This window comes from Lampetra fluviatilis, chromosome 12 (genome assembly GCF_964198595.1).
Source record: "Lampetra fluviatilis chromosome 12, kcLamFluv1.1, whole genome shotgun sequence".
Classification (NCBI taxonomy): Eukaryota; Metazoa; Chordata; class Hyperoartia; order Petromyzontiformes; family Petromyzontidae; genus Lampetra; species Lampetra fluviatilis.
Genome location: NC_136286.1, coordinates 123,727 through 143,146, shown reverse-complemented (window position 1 = coordinate 143,146; position 19,420 = coordinate 123,727). Strand labels below are relative to the sequence as shown.

At 50.4% G+C, this 19,420-nt stretch overlaps 2 protein-coding genes across 3 annotated transcripts; one reads left to right on the top strand and one right to left on the bottom strand.

Annotated features, from left to right (window-relative positions):
• The first annotated feature begins 316 nt into the window (after positions 1–316).
• On the top strand, positions 317–12,581 carry LOC144934992 (RING finger protein 145-like). Its single transcript, XM_078861259.1, has 10 exons — positions 317–1,033; positions 1,767–1,875; positions 3,288–3,379; positions 6,642–6,877; positions 7,048–7,223; positions 7,377–7,517; positions 7,989–8,171; positions 8,306–8,453; positions 9,122–9,478; positions 10,966–12,581. The coding sequence occupies exons 1-10, from the start codon at positions 829–831 to the stop codon at positions 11,275–11,277; spliced, it is 1,959 nt and encodes a 652-aa protein (XP_078717385.1). The 5' UTR covers positions 317–828; the 3' UTR covers positions 11,278–12,581.
• Positions 12,582–12,822: 241 nt separating this feature from the next.
• On the bottom strand, positions 12,823–18,961 carry GLRX3 (glutaredoxin 3). 2 transcript variants are annotated; one of them, XM_078861256.1, is made up of 11 exons: positions 18,688–18,961; positions 18,280–18,388; positions 18,105–18,179; positions 17,793–18,009; positions 17,265–17,437; positions 13,971–14,032; positions 13,828–13,885; positions 13,686–13,738; positions 13,551–13,590; positions 13,345–13,437; positions 12,823–13,082 (listed from the first exon to the last, which is right to left on the bottom strand). In XM_078861256.1, the coding sequence occupies exons 1-11, from the start codon at positions 18,741–18,743 to the stop codon at positions 13,032–13,034; spliced, it is 987 nt and encodes a 328-aa protein (XP_078717382.1). In that variant the 5' UTR covers positions 18,744–18,961; the 3' UTR covers positions 12,823–13,031. The 2 variants fall into 2 exon arrangements, with proteins under 2 accessions (XP_078717382.1, XP_078717383.1); XM_078861257.1 differs by lacking the exon at positions 13,345–13,437.
• Between the last annotated feature and the right edge of the window lie 459 nt (positions 18,962–19,420).

Sequence of the window (19,420 nt, the reverse complement as noted above, 5' to 3'; positions counted from 1 at the left end):
CCCTGTGGCGAGGCTCTCCACAGCTGGTAACGGGGTGTCGCACGCAGGGGCAGGAGGGACAGCAGGGGCGGCGTGGGCAGGAGGGGCAGCAGGGGCGGCGTGGGCAGGAGGGGCAGCAGGGGCAGGAGGAGCAGCAGGGGCAGGAGGAGCACGAGGGGCAGCAGCGGCAGGAGGAGCAGCAGGGGCAGGAGGAGCAGCAGGGGCAGGAGGAGCAGCAGGGCAGAAGGAGCAGCAGGGGCAGCGGGGGCAGGAGGAGCAGCAGGGGCAGGAGGAGCAGCAGGGGCAGGAGGGGCAGCGGGGGCAGGAGGGGCAGCGTGGGCCCCCGACGAGCCGTCAACAAGGGCCGCGTCGCTCATGCCGGGCGCCCAGAAACCTCGCGCCTCACGCGGCAGCAGTCGCCATGGCACATTGACGTGCCAGTGGCCCCTCCGAGGGTGGAGGGACGGGAGCAAGAAGCAAGAGAGGAAGTGAGAGTGAAGCAGCAGCAGCAGCTAGTGGCGGGGCGGGGGTACACGGGGCGTGGTGGGGAGGGAGCAGGAGGGAAAGAGGCAGCAGCAGCGGTGAGCAGCCCCGGCCCCCAGCGATCGGTTCCGGGAGCGGCGTCAGGGGTCGGGCAACCCGCGGGCCGCTCCTCGCAGTGGCCGCTCGCTACCGAGGAGCAGCGAGCCGGAGCAGGAGGCCGCGGCTCGTCCCTCGCAGCCTCCGCAGGAGAAAAGGCGCCGCTACGAGGCCCGCGCTGTGCGACAGCGGCGTGAGGATGAAGGCGTTGCTATCGGCAGCGTCGAATAAATAGCGACCGAGAGTCCGAGGGGAGGCCCGTCCCGGACGATGGCTCGGCGCTGGGACCGGGCGGTCGAGGCCCTCTGCGGCCTGGCTCCGGCGTGGAGTGTGGCCCTGCGGGTGCCCAGCATTCTGGCCCTGGAGCGGCTCTACCGCTGGGACGGCCACGTCTCCCTGCACGAGTTGGGCCTTCCCGACGCGCCGCTCTTGCTCGCCAAGTACCAGTCCGTGATCTGCAACCTCTACTACCTGGGTGTGTTGAGGGGACGTCTGGGGGGGGGCTCTCGTTCAATTCTGAGACCAGAGGGTACCTCGTGCGGACCTGGGGACCAAGTGGGTACCTACGGGGGAACCTGCAGGGTTCCTACCGGGGACCTCTGGGGCCACGGGGGTTCAGGGGCGTTAAGTCCACGCCCCCGGACGAGGCATTGAACCCTCCTCATGCTGTGGCTTGTCTTATTAGGTAAAATATCATTAATAACACTATTATTATAATGTACACTTCTAAAGCGCCTTTTCAGCCGGGGATGACAAGGCGCTGCATGAGTGATGCGGGTGGCTGTAGTTTGTGTAGTGGGGGGGGGGGTGCTGAGTGCAGTGAGGCACGCAAGGGGCGCTTGGGCGTGGAGCGATCAGCGATGCGATGCCGGCGACACAAATTCAATTCCCGCTCACGGCCAACAGTGACGATTATCTGAATCGGTCCTGGGCCTCCTCTATTTCGACTCGGCCTCACATGAGTACCTGGGGCGGTGTGTAAACAACGCCACTGGGGAGACAAAGGCGGCCGGGCGTGGTGCTGGCCACCCACCCCCTCGTGTGCCGTGCTGGCCTTCATATATGCTCGCTAACAGCACTTGCCCCAACAGTTTGTTCAGGCTACACGGGGGATCTTTGTTTTTTGTTTTGTGCATCGATGCGCGCAAAGGGAGCTGGGGGGCGTGACGGTGAGATACGCGGCGTAACCCCCCGACTCGCCATTCCAGGCCACATCTTGTGCATCGTGATGCTCGGGCTGCCGCTGCAGCGCCTCGTCCGCCTCTACCTGTGCGTGCTGACTGCCGGGCTGCTCTACGCAGGACACCACATCTCCAGGTGACGTGCCCACCACCACCAACACCACCACCAACCACCAACACCAACCACCTGTGTGGTCACTCTCCCCGCCCCCAAAGACAATGATCCCCCGTGTAGCCTTAACATATTGTTGGGGCAAGTGCTGTTAGCACCTATGAAGGCCAGCATGGCACACGAGGGGGTGGGTGTCTCTCCAGTGGCGATGTTTGCACATCGCACCAGGTACTCATTTGAGGCGGAGCTGACCTAGGGGAGGCTCAGGACCGATTAAGGTAATCATCACTTGTGTTGACCGTGAGCTGGAATCGAACTTGGGTCGCAGGATTCGTAGTGCACCACTACACTACCGGTCCCCCCCCCAACACACACCGGGGTAGACTTTATCTCAAATGAAGCAGAAACCAACATTAAAATGCGTGACTCGCAAGTCCCAACTATGCGAGCTTATTTAAACATCTTCTTGGTTCTTTCGGTAAAGTCACGTAGAAGGGAAGTAATAAAATAATAAAAATCCCTGCAGTCACGAAAGCTTTAAATCGCAACGTATTTAAACAGTTGGGTATTTCCTGTTAAGACACTCACGGAGCGGCTACACCACTATTTCGTGAAATAAAGTGCTCTGCAGTGTTCCGTTTTTTTTGACAATGTGATTATTTCGTGCTCACCTGCAAACATCAATATTTTTATTTACACGTGAACAAATTTAGAAAGAGTTGAGCCCCGGAACTGCAGCACTGTTGTTGTGCTTGCCATTGGTGACCCGTCTACGGGATAGATGATGAACCTTATGTCGGGACCCCAGGGTCCCGAATAAACGCTGCGACCCACCTCGCACAGATCATTCTGTTGTCATGTCGTCCAAGCGCAGCGAGGACGAATGCGCAGAAGAAACAAAACTTTTAAACTTTGATTAGCGCATAGTGTAGAGCTCGTCAAGAGGAATAGATTGCCATATCGTTCGCCTTCAACAGACATAAAATGACGTCGCAATGCAGTTTATGCAAGAGCCGGGGGCTTAAGGGACCCCGGGGTCCTGCCATAAGGTTCATGTTACAAAACGGTGATTAACGATGAAGTTAGCACTTAGCTGTACACATGAAGTACAGGGGTCCCTCTTCTCAGATGTTCTCTTCGACAATGTTCCTCTCTGTTGGTTCCCCAGAGCCAGTGATGGAGATGTCCACTGTTTTGATACAGTCACTGGAACTTCTTCCGAATTGACTATGAACTGAAAACTTAAGAAAAATTTGTTGCACAGGCTTCATATTCCTCGACGGCCTGATTGTGTGTTGACAGTTTATTGGACTTTCACGGTCTCATTTGAGGTGATGTTTCCATGAGTGTATATTTTGTAAAAAACTTTATCACAAAGTAAGGTCATGTAGCTCCCTAAAGAGAGGCTGTGCTGTATGTGTGCCTATTTGTGCCAGATTTTATGTGGAGGCAGAGCTGGAAGCTGGTTATGAAGGCCCAGTACTGACCCAGCCGGATGCACGCACACGCTTCTTCTTCTGCTTGGCTGGTAATGTAACACCTGGATTGTGTCTCGAGTCCCAATAGTAATAATAATGACATATATAACGGGCCAGATTTTGCAGACAAGTCAACAACTCAGAGGCACGGAGCCAAGCTCAGGGCTGCACGAAATCCTGATCCAGACAGGCCTTTAGATGTTTTTTGAAAGTCAGAGTGCATTTGATGTTGTGGATGTGCAAAGGGATAGAGTTTGTTGTATGTGTCGGGTTATGAAATTTTGATGAAAATAATAAAAATTAATAATTTTCCGAAAAATGCGCAAATCGCATTAATTATGTTAATGTGTGTACTAACATGCATAAATTATGATGATGCGTGTGATTATATGCATAAATTATGATAACCGCTGAGATAATCGTAGTAATTTATGCGGATGCTTGCGATGATGTTAATGTGAGCAGTTGTGATAATTAGGCTTAGCTTCGTTTATCCAGAGTTATATCAATCAGGATAACACGCTTATCATCGATTAAACGTTTACCGATTATCTTAGTGTGTGTTATGATATTTTAGGTCTCCATTTTCATATCTCATCGCAGGATACAGTTATCAAGAATAAGATAGTTTTGCATGGATTTGGAAAGAAGCACTCGAACAGTTGGTGTTAAGCAATTTTATTCTAAACAAGCACATGACACTCTCTTATCCGAAAGCAAGTATACGTCAATAAATTCATGGACAAGATTATGCAGTAACGAAAATGAATGACTAAAAATACTTCTTCATTGGCGTGATTATGTAGTTAATGAAAATGAATGACTAAAACATTTCTTATTCATGTAACTCGACGGCAGCAACTGCTTTGCACGATCAGTTGATATTGAACGCACCACCTCGAAATGGCAACCCTTTCTGAAACGCAAAGATAATAATTTTTTTTTTTTAAGTCTTATTCGTGTGCGTGCTGTGTGTGCGTTGTCCCCTCGTAATTTTAATTGTGTCGTTAGCTTGTGTGGTGTAGGAGGATACAAACAGCGGCCAAAAGTTTTCTCTGGCTTGGGCGTGGCCGCCGCGAGCCCCTGCGTGTCTCTGCTTGTGCGCTCTCTCTCCCTCCACTGCTAGATGACGAGTTGGCACGACGCTCGGTGACGCCCGGTGACGTCCGAGTCGTGCTGCTCTTGCACTCTCTCTCCCTCTACTGCTAGATGACGAGTTGGCACGACGCTCGGTGACGCCCGGTGACGTCCGAGTCGTGCTGCTCTTGCGCTCTCTCTCTCTCCACTGCTGGATGACGAGTTGGCACGACGCTCGGTGACGCCCGGTGACGTCCGAGTCGTGCTGCTCTTGCGCTCTCTCTCTCTCCACAGCCGTTTGACCAGGCTTTCTCCACTGCTTCGCGCTCTCTGCTTTGTACGCTTGGTCGACGCTTGGCGATCTCCGCCCTTTTACAGGTTGATTGCTTGTCATCACTCGTCACTCTCTCTGCTCCGTGCTTCCCTTGTTCGGGCAGCTGCCAGCTTCACTCGCACTTAACTTCGTTCTGCGAGAAGCGACACCTGCTATCGGTGTTTCGTGTCCTCACGACGCTCCGCCAGCCGGAGCACGGCTGAAACCCAGCCCTGACCCAGGTTGAACTCAGACTTCTGCGACTCGAACGACCCCTCCTCGTTCCATCACTTCTCGAGGCACAACCGCCCCAGCTCTCTTGCGAGCCCCGTCGCAACACTGCGTCGCAAGCCGAGTTGTGAGACTGAGCGCGACTCGGACAGACTGCTCTCAGACTGTCACTTTAACGATGTCTCGTCGTTCCATCTCTCCTCGAGGCACGACGCGCCTCCGCTCTCTTGCGAGCCCCGTCGCAACACCGCGTCGCACGCCGAGTTGCGAGACTGAGCACGACTCAACCCAGACTGCTCTCAGACTGTCACTTTAACGACGTCTCGTCGTCCCATCTCTCCTTGAGGCACGACTGCCACACCTCTCTTGCGAGCCCCGTCGCAACACCGCGTCGCAAGCCGAGTTGCGAGACTGAGCACGACTCAACCCAGACTGCCTGTTCGCTGTGTGCGCCCATGCCTAACTCAAAACGTGACTCCCTTCTGTGCATTCCTTGCGAGCGGGCAACAAAACACAAACAGAGCGAGAAAAAGCAGACACCCCCGCGACCCTTGCGAGAGAAAACAAACCATGTCAGCACAAACCCCCCCCCGCCCCTTGTGACCTTTTTACTCCCTCTTTGCTTGTCAGGCCCTGCTGGAAGACAAAGGTGGCTGAGGAGATGTTTGCAATACATTTATGTGGTGCTGTGTATTACATTTATTCTTGAATTATATTTTATGAGTTCCTTCGGTCTTGGTATCGGGGTTATCATTCGTCTATGTTTAATGAATATTCGTCATGATCCTCGTCACATTATTATTTTGGGCTTCGCCAAGTTTAGTTCTCCAGAGATTGGTGTTTTTATTCTGAGTTAATTTTTTTATGTCCTGAGGTTAAGTGTACTATGCACTTAAGCTTTCTGGAATTCGTACTCTTTAGTTTTTCGGAAGGTCGTGTAGATAGGAAACATATACTTCTAAATAATATGTATGCGGTGAATATAAGGGAATTACTAATAATAAAAGTATTGTTTGTTGGTTAATTATCTATGTTAAGTTTCTACTTTTCGGTAAGGAAAACGTTAAGAAAACGCGAGTTTCAACCGTTGTTTGCTCTGCACCTTATCTGTACATCTCCAGATGTCTTTGGGAGGTTAGTCCATACATCTTTTGTCCATCTGGATGTCTATGACCTCTCTGTCACCGACTTCTTACCAGTTTAATGGCCGTTTCACAGATTCCTGGTGTGTTTGTAGTGGGTTGTTTTCATTATTTAATTAAAAGGTATATATAGATATAATAAAAAGAGAAATAGTTTTTTTTTCTTAATTATTCTTAATATTAATAACGGAAAACAGGGCATAGATCCAACAAGTTCCACACTGAGGGGGCGACAGCAGAAAACCGACATGAGGCTGTAACAGTTCGAGACCTTTGGTGTCCGAAGGAGATTTTGAGTGACGCTGCATAGGGTTTTATCGTGAGCTTCAGTGAGGCGAGGTACGGTGGGAGAATGGGTGGTGAAGGCGTGATGACATTTCTGTACGAAAAAAAATCACCCCGAAGTCATTATTCAGGTGCACACGTGCTGCCTGTGTGAGTGCCCATGTATAATTTTCTCCTGCATGTGTTAGCGCCGGTGGTTGTTCTTAGTCAAGTGTTCTTAGTCAAGTGAAGAAAAAAAAGTGGTGGTGTGTGTTTGTGGTACAGGTCAGCTGTTGGTGTGCACGATGTGCTTGCTGCTAATGCAGTCAAGACGGTTGTGGCTATTCTCGGCACCGCTGCTACCACTGCTGGCAAGGCTGTGCTCGGTGCCGCTCCCTACTCTACCAGTGGTTAACTGTTTTGCCATGGCATTTACGGGGCTGGAGGTGTTGTGCTACTTAGTCTCAAACCTGGGTGTCCCCTACGACCTTGCCAAGTCTGCCTATCGTGAGGCTGTACAGGTGGGAGGCACGAGCGCACACTCCACGTGATGCACTTGCACACAGAACACAACATGTAAATTTGTCATACATTATCACACGTAAATGAGCGAAATATTTTTTTTTATGTGAGCCCAGGTTTGTGTGTGTGTCTATGTGTGTGTGTGCACATCTGCTGGCATTTGCATTAGGTCACAGAGATGTATGGCTGGCTGGCGCTGGGCATGAGTCTTTGGCATTCGCTGGTGGTGCCCATGCTGTTTATGGTGTTCTGGCTGGTGCTCTTCTCGCTGCACATCTACTCATACGTGACCACACGTGGGCAGGCCGTAGTGCGCGAACGACTGCTTCTGCTGCTCTTGACCAGGTCAGGGCACCTCTGTGAGTGCCTTTAAGTGGCCAGCTATGGACTTGTTGTCTGTCATTCCACTCGTGTACCATGTCCTACCAATCCATGCCCGAGTGTGCATTGTTAGATATTTCGATATTTGTTCATTGACTGTTCCATCCCTTCCCCTAGTTTGGCAGAGTGCTGTGGGTCACCCTACTCTCTTCTGGGCCTCACCTTCACTGTGTCCTACCTGGCACTTGGTGTGCTCACACTTGGAAAGTTCTACCTGCAAGGATACCAAGCCTTTGCCAATGACAATGTCATGCATAGGTGAGACGAGGCACTTTTACATTCAAAGTCAACATGACTGTCTTGCTTTGCTTCAGATGTTCACACACAATGGGCCACCTATAACCTAACAGCCATATTTGTTATCATGTAGGGTCATGTGAATGTATTTAACAGATGTGGAACCATTAATTTTAGTTTATTGCTGCTGGCTACAATACTTCTTGTGCATCATGTATGGACACTTGCAAACAGGACTTTCCCCTCACAGACCAGCGATACACAGGATAACTTTATTCTTGCATGCATTTACTTTTGTGTGTGTCATCCTTGACCTGGTTTAGATTCTCAGCTATTATTAAAACATAACAGTGGCTACCTTATTTTACCCTGTTCTGAGTCTGTTCTTGCTCAAGCAAGGCTTAAAGGTGTAAGTACTGCAGCTGGAAGTTTGACAGATACCCCAGTGTAGTTGGAAGAGAAGTCTACCTGCCCATGTGTTACTGTGCATAGGGGTGTGACGGAGGGTGCCACACTACTGCTGCTCGCCGTACAGACAGGGCTCATGGAGCTGCAGGTGCTGCAGAGGGCTTTCCTCCTCACCATCATCCTCTTTATTGTCGTGGCCTCCACTCTGCAGTCAATGTTGGAGATTGCTGACCCCATTGTGCTTGCACTTGGGGCATCCAAAAACAGGTGCCCTTCATTTTCTATCTCCCTTGAAAAGCACACAGCTGCCTAGAAATGCAGACGAGTGCTCATTATAGCCCTGTGGTTTTCTGAATTGTTCACAAGTGACAGCATTTTTAATAATGTGCCCTCCCATCTAGGAGCGTGTGGAAGCACTTTCGTGCCATCAGCCTCTGCCTCTTCCTCTTCCTATTCCCCCTCTACATGACCTACTCCATCTGCCGCTTCTTCACTCTTGACTTCTGGCTCCTCATCATTGTGTCCAGCAGCATCCTGACCTCTCTACAGGTAGGAACATTTTTTTGTATACCTCCAGTGCAGTAATGACTAAAATTGATGTGACGTCACTACTGTATCGGGTCTGTATACACATGACGTCACTGTTATGTTGGGTCTGTACACACATGACGTCACTGCTATGTTGGGTCTGGACGCGTGACGTCACTGCCTGTTCGGTATGGAGGCTGTTGATGGATGCCACGGGGGTTGTGTCAGGCCGTGGCACTCCGAGTGACCCCGGCTGGACACGTGCCCATATCCAGGAGGGGGCCAGGGGCCCTGGGGGACCCTGGGGGTCACGTGGTCGGGGAGTGGAGCCTTCTTGTGGGTTCGAGAAGGGGAGCGTGGCCAGGGGGTGGCCGGCCACGCCAGAGAGGCTTATAAGCGGGCTTGGCACAGAGAGCTGGCTGTTGGTGCCTGGGATGAAGACGTCTCATGAAGACTTTGAAGAAAGAAGCCTCCAGTCATTGTGGCCAAGCAGAAGCCCTCCTGGCTTGGCCACGCGAAGTAGTAGCCGAGTGTTAGCCAGAGTAGGACGGTGGTCACCACCTTATGTGTCGGGTGTGTTGCAGTTGTGTTAAATAAATAGTGTTGCCTCCACACGAGTGTGTGCGCCTCTATCGAACCATTACACATGTATTCCACCACCCTCAGCTACTTGTGTTTTTCTTGTCCAGGTGGCGTGCACTCTCTTCATTTATCTTCTCTTCCTTTATGAAGAAGTGGTGGAGCGGCCTCTTGCTGCGCTTGATGACATAATCTACATAGCCAATGGATCATGCCGTGCATTAGAGTTTGTGGTGGCAGTCGGGGTAGTGGGCTATGGCACGGCTGAAACACTGTTGGGCGAGTGGAGCTGGCTGGGGGTCTTTATCCTGGCCGTGCACGCCTACTACAATGTGTGGCGGCGTGCACAGCACGGGTGGAGGAGCTTCCTGCGCCGCCGTGAAGCCGTGAGCCGTATAAACGCCATGCCCATTGCTACGGAACCACAGCTGCGTGCACTTCAAGACGTATGCTCCATTTGCTACCAGGTGCGGCAGGTGGTTTCTGGACGAGTTGGAAATGTGCATGTCCCATGGGGAATACATTCAAGTTCTCTAATTGTACATCATTATTTTTTATCATTACCCCTCCCCCTCCTGCATCTCTGGACATCATTACTCCCTATCCTCCACCTCACCCTTGTCTCGTGACGTCACCCCCTCTCACCAACTCACTGGAATCTTGTGACATCATCACCCCTCTGCTCCAACTCGCCAATATCGCGTTACTCCCGCCCACTCACTTTGGAATCCTTATAAGCAGTTACATTTGGAGGCTTGCCCCCTCTTTTCTCTCCGCCTGATGAACACCGCTTGTGTTGCGATCGAAACATCGTGGGTTTTTTGCTTTTATTTTCTATTCTTAATTTAATTATTTCAATTTTTTGTGGTTTTTTGCTTTTATTATTTTAAATTTCTTATTTTTCTTAATAATTTTTATTTTATTATTTTTTAGTTTTCTATCTACGTGACTTTACCGAAAAAACTAAGATCAATTCCTGCAGTCACGAAAGTTTAAGTAAAAATTTAAATCATGTCCCCTCTCCTCACTACCTTCTATGGCTCGTGACGTCATCAACCCCTTTTCACATTAGCCCAATCTTGTGTGACGTCATCAACCCTCTCCACTTCAGGGGTGTCGCATGACAATCATCCCTTTCCTCACCTCGCCAGCGTCTATAAACGTCATCATACCTCTCTTGCACCTCACCACCCTGGGTCTCATGACGTCATCATACCCTCATAACCTCACCCAAAACTGGCGTAACTTCAGTATACCTCTCCCGAAAAGTCCAGTGTCTTTGAGGTAAAACTATTAAACTAAATTATTTCGTTTATTTTACCAGGTAAGGCCCACTGAGCTATATAGCTCTTTTTCAGAAGCAACCTGGCCATAAATGATAGCTCAATGAAGTGGTTTATCATGTGGACATTTATCGCAGCCAAATACTCGAAACCCATGTTTCTAGGTCATCAGCCCCTCTCCGCCACCTCTGCACAATCAATCTCTCCACCTCGCATAAACCCCCCCACTCCCCGGCCAAATCTATTTGGCGTTACAAACAAGTGTATTATATAGATTATATGCATTATACTGTATAAACATCACTTTATGTAAGCCCACCCACATGTATACAGCCATAAATAATGAAAGTGGAAAAATCTTTTCACTCGAATCATGTTTGCTCAAGAGCAGCATAATATTAGACGTTTATACCTCGACATATTAGTACTTAAATGGGAAACATAAAAAAAATGCCTTCGGACCCCTTCTTGGGACTCTAAATGATCATTGTTCATCCTGGCTAAATAAGCATATTTTAAAAAATATTTTGGAGGTTTTAACAATTGCTCATTCACATTGCCTTTTTAAAGGTTATATTAGGATCCTGGCATAACTGGTTTTAATATTAAGTCCTTTGGTTTTTGTTTGCCTTACACATTGTGCACTGGTCTGTGTGTCTCCCTGTGTGCAGGACATGGAGAGTGCAGTGTTGACACCATGTGGACACTACTTTCATGCAGGCTGTTTACGCAAATGGTTGTATCTACAGGAGACTTGTCCAATGTGCCATCAGGTCCTGGGTGGGTCGACACACAGCCCTCAGCAGCAGCAACAGCAGGCACAGCACAACCTTCAGCGGGAGGTTGTGGTTGTTGAGGAACAGTTACAGAGTAGTTCTGGAGAGAAACGACCACTCAGTGCAGACCAACCGGAGCTGTCAGAGCTGTCAGCAGAGCAGCAGGATATGGAAAATCAAGAGATGAAGTTGTCACAACCAACATAATGATCCTGCAAGACTGAGACTTGGCGAGACGTATGGCCCAGTGTGCAGTTGGGGCTTGAAGAGTTGAGTTTCAAAGGACAATGCATGCGTTTTACAGATTGCCCTCAAAGGGATGTTTCAAGGTTGAACAGCCATCCTATCTTGGAAGTTGGTGGGAGAATAGACGGGATGGCAAGGATGAAAAGCGGTATGCATGGCCTACGTTTTACTGAGGATCAGTTGATAGAATCTTTAGTGAGCTTTGTGGGCAGTGAAGTATTTTCCAAGATGCGTTGTCTGGATCAAGTAGCCTTAAGATATCCATGAAAGGGATTCAAGCCAGGGTGGGTAGAACCAAAGCACGTGTAAAATCATGCACTCGTTCGATGTATTGCATTGTACAGAGTAAGTATATTTTGAAAATACTGTTAAGGCAGTTGACATGACGTTGCTGTGCAAGCTAAGTAGAGATGGGCAGAATCAATGCAGCCACAGCCACATTTTGTCCGTTTGAGTGCAGCCAACTGGCTTTGCAGGGAAAACTGAAATGTGACGTTTTGCACCTTGGCACAATTGCACACGGTTATCATGGGTGTTGCACCAAGTCGATTTGCACATGCAAATCTTGGGCGCTGGAATCTCACAGCCCACACTGTATCATTCTGAAGGTATTGCATACCAAAGAGGTATACTTGTTGGCCATAGCGTCAAGCCCAGTGTAGGCTTATGTGCATGACAGCTACCTTGATTCATCCATTCTTCATGACCATTACTGCCTGCAGTCTGACCGACTGCTGTATACTGCCTGGTGAGTTCAGACTATGACCCGGCACGTGATACATATTTTTTACATTTTGAAACTTAAAACTTGTCATTTCACCAGGTTAGTCCCACTGAGCTACATAGCCATTTTTCAGAAGCAACCTGGCCACAAATGATAGCTCAACGAAGTGGCTTATGTGGAAATGTATAGCAGCCAAATAAAAGCATGATTCTAAATGCGGAGGAAAAAACTGGAGGACCCGGAGAAAAATCCACATGACCACGGAGAGAACATGCAAACTCCAAATATACAGGCGTCGGGGTTAGGATCGAACCCACGACTTCATGTATACCAGGCGAGGTAGTTAACATCTCGCCACCCAGACCGCTTACTTGTCCTTTTGTATGAGCCATGTTTATGCATGAATGCTGTGAAAATATTTTTGTTAGCACCAATGTGGTTATTTCTGTATTGCGTTGCAGTTTTTTGTGTTGTGTTTTAAGTAGAAGTGTCTTGTCATTTGCAATAATTTTTCCTTTTTCAAGTTTTTATTAAAACACAAACCTCCTGCTCGTATGTGCTTCCTCAGTGGGAAGTGCCATTCAAAGAGAATGGCACAGCAAGCATTAATAGCTATGCAGAACAAATTTTGCAAGGGAATTTCTCGAGAGAATCTGTAAGTGTGCACACTGCAATCAACCCTGCACCTTTAATTAGCACGGTTGGCTATGTATGGTGTGAAAGAAGTTCAGCGTACATACCTCAGCTGGCAGCAGTTGCATAATCCAGACCATGCAAGGACAATCGGTAAGCCTTTTATTAACATCTTGCAATGACAGACCAATGTGCATTTAATATCCATTCCCAGAGGCACCATTATCATGACCAATACATCCCCCTAAAGACAGTATGAATATTACTGTCGTTTACATGCGTGTGTAGAGCTGAGGTTTTCGAGTGGAATCCGCCCCCATGCGGCTTCCCTCTGTGTGGAGGTATTCCGTTTGATCTTCTATTTTGGGGCTTGCAAGGTGGACAGGAGCTCCCCAGATTCCAGCAGTTCCTACAACAAAGCATCAAAAGAGGGGAAGAGTTAAGGGTCTGAGCACATGAAGAGCTTCATTAATATAGTAGTATGGCATAAGGGGGTAAAATTCAATATGTGAACGCACGATAGTTGGAGGGCCAGACTGATAGAGAAGTATGAAAATAGTCTACTCAAGTTGGAGCCAGTGTGTGTCCTATTCTTAATGCACTTAATTTAAACTGAATTTAGACTTCGGAAGCCTAGCAGCATGCAAGAGAGATTAGACAAAAAAACACACCTTAACAATGTCCAATCCTCCAACCAGCTCACCGCATGCATATAGCTGGGGATAGGTTGGCCAGTTTGAAAAAGTCTTCAGGCCCTGCCGAACCTGAACAGAAAATGTGGGACTGTTGGCATGGCCACTTGGGATACTGCTCCAAATGTGAAGAGTTCACAAAGTAACACAGTACTTTGTTGTTTAAAGTGTGTTCTTGCACATACCTCCTCATCTTGAAGTATATCGAAAGTTTCATACTTCACCCTGGACAAAAGAACATGTTTCAACAATGCTGATTCATAGAGACCAGTGTGGTAGTGTTGGCATTTGTATGTGCATTCCTCATTCTTTCGACTTACCCATTGTCATTGAGAATGTTCACAATACTCCGACTGAACCCACAGCGGGGTGTCTGTAACAGGCAGTGGAAATTTAGATTAAACTGTGGCCAGCCTGCTTTGAGTTTCAAAAGTATACACTGTATGCACTACATTCACTTACCTCTTTATTTCCTTTCATGAACAACATAACGGGGGCCTTGTTTATAAGAGATTTAAGCCTAGAAAAGAAACAAGTGTTAATGACCTGTCAGGAGTTGAGTCAAGCTTCGCTGCCGTTATTTTGTTCTGAATTGAAGACATTACCTGTCCTCTAAGCTTTCTTCCTTGGGGAACATCTTGTCCAACTCTCCAGTCTCTGCCAGCTCCTATGAAAACAGTACATTTATCCATAATGGAGGTTTTTGTGTTAGATCGCTGTAAATGTGTCATTAAACTCGCTACCATCCGACAGCCAATTTACTCTTCTTGGTTCTTTCGGTAAAGTCACGTAGAAGGGAAGTAATAAAAGAATAAAAATAAAACGTAAAATAATTCTCACGACGTTTCGGCCACAACGCAAGCAGCTGTCCTCAGGTGTTAGGGAGACAGCATCTCCCCGACAGACGGCTGCTTGCGTTGTGGCCGAAACGTTGTGAGAATTATTTTATTATGTTTTATTTTTATTATTTTATTACTTCCCTTCTACGTGACTTTACCGAAAGAACCAAGAAGATGAATCCCTGCAGTCACAAAAGCTTTAAATCGAAAGCCAATTTACTATTGTAATGAGAGAGCGCCATCTCAGGGACGACGTGGGATAACTGTGTAACGGGTCCCGGAGATACTTGTAGAGAGGTAACTTCTTTATTACAATCCAACACTCCAACTCTCCAACAGTCCAACTCTCCAACAGTCCAGATACTCTGTTACCGCCTAGGTACACAGCCTAGGTACACAGCCTAGATACTCTACTCTGGCTACGCTCTGGAACTCGCCCTCATAAGGTCGTAGAGTCGGGAGTTCCAGAGTCCCACCACTGGCTCTCACAACATCCCAGGGTCCTGAGATGGCTGGTCTTGGGACTTGGGTCTTGAGCTACAACTTGCCCCGATCGTCCAGGGAGCTCCCCTTTTATGCCTAGTCCCCAACGAGGGGTGGGGCCGTGTGCGCCCCCAGATATCCCACAGAGCACACACAGCCCCTCCGTTGGTGGCGCCATGCGGCTTAAGCGCCTGGGCCACCCGGGAACCCAACGCCTGGCGCCAAGAGGCTTAAGCGTCTGACCCGCCTGGGAACCCAGCGCCTGGCGCCAAGGGGCCCAAGCGCCTGGCCCGCCCAGGGTCCCAGAGCCCCCAGCAGCCCCTCCCTTCTTATGTCACTACAACTGCATAGTCACTGCTGGGTAACTAATATCCAATGAGAAGAAAGGGTTCCATCTGGGCCAAAGGTAACGGGCGGAGCTCGTGGGTATGTACGGGAACCATCGGGAAGGTTCCACGAGGAGGCATGGCTAGAGGCGGAGTTTAGCTCTGCCAAGGGCAATATAAGGTGAGGCAGTGAGAGGACTCGGGGTCGGTGTGGGAAGCCTGGAATCTGGACTGCATCAGCGCCTACCTCTACTCGCTACCGGCCACGTGGCGGCCTCTGCCAGCCAAGCCTTCTCTCCCTCCAGCGCGCCGCCAGCCAGCGGCGAGCGTGGAGAGATAGACGCGCCGCGATGGTGGAAGAGGGAGAGCGCACGTTACGGCAACAGAGAGAGGGAAGCCATCTGGAGAGAGGGTTCGTCGTGGAAGTGCTTTATTACACTACTATAATGAGTTGATGTCTGTGTCCCACACATGACGTCACTCCACATCGACCAGCGCCCCTCATTAATAATCATGAGCGGTTGACATCACTCCAAATGGAGAACCCACCGCCTCATTAATAATCATGAGCAGGTGACATCACTCCACATGGGGGGGGGCAAGGAACCTCTTCCCCCCTCAGCGTCAACTTATAACCCTCACTACAAAAGCAGAACCCTCACATCACACGATTTCCATAACGCTATTGAGACATAGAAGTAAAAAGGACGTCATGATGAACAAGGGATAAGAACTTAAATGAAGTATCTGTGTCACCGCAGCCTTATAAATTGCACATGAATGGATGCAATTAATATCACGTCGCGGTCTGCTTTTCACTTGCAAGTATCAGATTTACTGCAATACACTCGTCCTTGGACAGGCAAAAGGCTTGTAAGGTTTGTCATGTAAATAAAACATGCCAATTTGTTACTAGTTCAGCACATCGGTGTGTTGGAGATAAACTCACAACATTTACCGTGTTGGGTGGTGGCAGGTTTAACGACAGTTATATTTACACAATCTAACCCAAAAACCTCGTATGGACAATATTAGTCACGAAAGCCTACGTGTTAATACATATTTAATTCATGGGACCTCCTTTGCCAGTACGAAAATATGATAATCAGTTTTCCCCTTTTTTTAAATCCTTTATATTAAGTTCGCTTGCTTGCTTGCTTACGACCGTGCAAATCTTTCGGTCGTTTTTTAACCCACTTCCCGTGATCCAATCGAGCTGACATTTTCCACACAGACTCGTTGTGCGTGACAATTAATGTTCGTGAAAAATGTTTTCCAAAATTGTACACTTTTTAGGACAAAAATATTATATTTAATTACCAATTGCTTAATGGTGCAATGCAATCATCTGACCCATAGGTGGCAGCCATCTCAAGCCAGAGGACGAGAGGACTCTAGCCGCCACGCATATAAAGGATTTATAGTGAAAAACTTTGTTTTTACAGGTTATACAGTACTTGTCTGGCAATAAAACAGGTGCCAGAAAAAAGGGGAAAACCTATTATATTTTGGTATTGGCAAAGGAGGTCCCATGATGTAGAGGCTCACCCCGAGCTCTCATTACTCTAATAGTGCATTGTCTTTGGGCTGTACGCCTTTTGGCATGATCTAACACCGTTTGAGACGAGGCTCAAAAGAAAGCTGTCTCTGGTGTGGACCAATCAGTTTCAAGGACAATGCATATATTATCAGAGTATGTTTTTTTTGCATTCTGACCACAAGCATTGTGGTTAATGCAGACATGATTCCTTGTAAAAGGTTTCAGTTTGCTGTTTTAACATCTTAACACCTGTTTTGTTGCCAGAAAAAAGGGGAAAACCTATTATCACATATTTACTTGCCATACAAATGCCTTATGACAATTCCAAAACTGGGTGAAACGGTCTCACATTTATCGGCTAGTTTACTTTGTCAGGCTGCACGTATTCCTACCACCAGTACTTTTATGTCTTGCCGGCACCTCTCGCCACTCCTCGTGTGAAATTAAGATCAAAATGTCACCATAGTCAAACACGTTGATGACATGACACTTCACAAACGCTATTATCTGTCAGATATAAAATCAGTCGTAATAGTCTCCCACCATCTGGTCTTATGTCTTCCCCTTGGTTACCAGACCACGTGGAGACCACTTCAATGTCTGTCTCAGGACTAATTCCCCCCCCCACCGTCCTGTCACCCCGTTCTGGATAAGTGCCAGCTTCAACATGTGGTCACCGTTAATGTGATTACCACCCACCCCTGGGCTCACCTTGATGATATCGAGACCTCCTATGAGATCTCCGTTCACGTACAGCTGGGGGTAGGTAGGCCAGTTGGAAAACTCCTTTAGGCCCTGTCGTACCGCCTCATCAGAGAGAATGTCAAAGCTGCTGAACTCTGCTCCGTGTTGGTTTAGTATTTCCACCATCTGCCGACTGAAACCTGCGTGCCCAGTGAACAGGAGACGGCTGTTGGCGGAATCTTTCTGGGAATAACTTTGTTCAAGGTGTGTGTGTGGCAGTGTAGTCGTTAGGGCACTGCACTATAAACCCGGTGACACTGAGTTTGTTTTCCTGCCATCTCTTGAGTTTAACGCAGCCCTAAAAAAGAGGACATAGCGCGTCGCGTTGTGTACACATCGGCACTGTGAAGCAAATAAGGCGGGCGTGGCGTTGGCCACCCGTGCCGGCATTTTAGATTCCGGCCAACAACACTCGCCCCAACAGTCTGTGAAAGTCTATACAGTATATATATAGGGGGGGGGGGTGTTGTCTGTGTGGGGGGCTGGCCCACTTACCACATCGCGGTTCCTTTGACGTGCCCTTTATAAACAGCATGCACGGCGCTGCACGGACCAGCGTGTGGAGGCGCTCCTTGAGATCGGCACTGGGCGCCTTTGCCACGGCGGTGGTGGGAGCAGCGTGGGGGGGCGGCAGGGACGCGGCCAGCTGCTGGACTTTCCTCACCAGCTCCGGGGCGTGAGCTCCGTCCAGCCGCTCCACGGGCTGGCCGGCCTGCTCCCCCACACGAACACGACGCTTGCTACACGACGCCGTGCGAGTGGAGCAACCACGACAGCTGCGTGCCGTGCGAGTGCCCGCATTGTTACCTTGAAGAAGATGAAGGTGGGCACGGCGTTCACGTTGTGCTTGAGCGCTAGCTCCGGTACAGCCTCGGCCTCCAGCTACACGGGGGAGGGGGGGGGAGACGTGAGAAACACCGTGACCACTGCAGTTGCCGTTTAGTCAATGGAGGTTGCTTGGAGCGGATCGGCTGCGCGTCACCTTCACGAAGGAGACGGCCGGGTGCTCCGTGGCGAGCTCCTCCATCACGTCGTTCATCTGCGCGCACTGCGGGGCCCATGTTGCCCAGAAATGCACCACGATGTGGGGCCTGCGCCACGCGAAAGGGGGCAGAGGCTGCGTAAGACCGCCTCACAGGGGTAGAACGCCTCACCCCGGGGATGGCCACCGGCAGAGTTCGGGGCCTGTGTGTGCCCTCACACACAGGCTTAGGGGGGTGGGTCGGGGTCCGTGTGCCCCACAGCTCTGCTTAGTGGCCTTATACTCCATGGTGAGCGGGACCTGAGGCCCGGCTTAGAGAATATCTAGGACCCTCTGTTTGAGGGTGTTTAAGGTTTAGGGTGATGGAGAGAGTTGGGGCGGCGGAGGGGGTTAGAAGGTTGCACTCACAGCCCCGACAGCAAAAGCTCCTGCAGATCCTGGGCCGAGACGGACCGCACGGACATGGCTGGTGGTGGCGGACACGCGGTCGTTGTTGCGCTACTGCTGCTGTGGCCGGCGGCGGCGGAAGAATCGCGTCGTGCGACGCCCAGACTCGACGTGGAGCGTACCTCGCCGACTGGGGTCACGGTACCGAGACGGACGGCTACGGTTTGAGAAACTCGATCGGAGCCTTCGGCCGTGTGCCGACGCTGGGCTCCTCCCAACGGCTGTGGGGCCCCCCCCCACCCCCCACGCCCCCCCACCCCCCACGCCCCCCCACCCCCCACGCCCCCCCACCCCCCACGCCCCCCCACCCCCCACGCCCCCCCACCCCCCACGCCCCCCCACCCCCCACGCCCCCCCACCCCCCACGCCCCCCCACCCCCCACGCCCCCCCACCCCCCACGCCCCCCCACCCCCCACCCCCCACGCCCCCCCACCCCCCACGCCCCCCCACACCCCACGCCCCCCCACACCCCACGCCACCCCACGCCCCCCCACACCCCACGCCCCCCCACACCCCACGCCCCCCCACACCCCCCCGCGCCCCCACGCCCCCCCCACACCCCACGCCCCCCCCACACCCCACGCCCCCCCCACACCCCACGCCCCCCCCACACCTCACGCCGCCGCCAGGCGGAGCCGTCGAGCGCCTCCTCGGGGTCCTGTCGCAGCCCTGCGCGCTCACGGCTCTGCGATG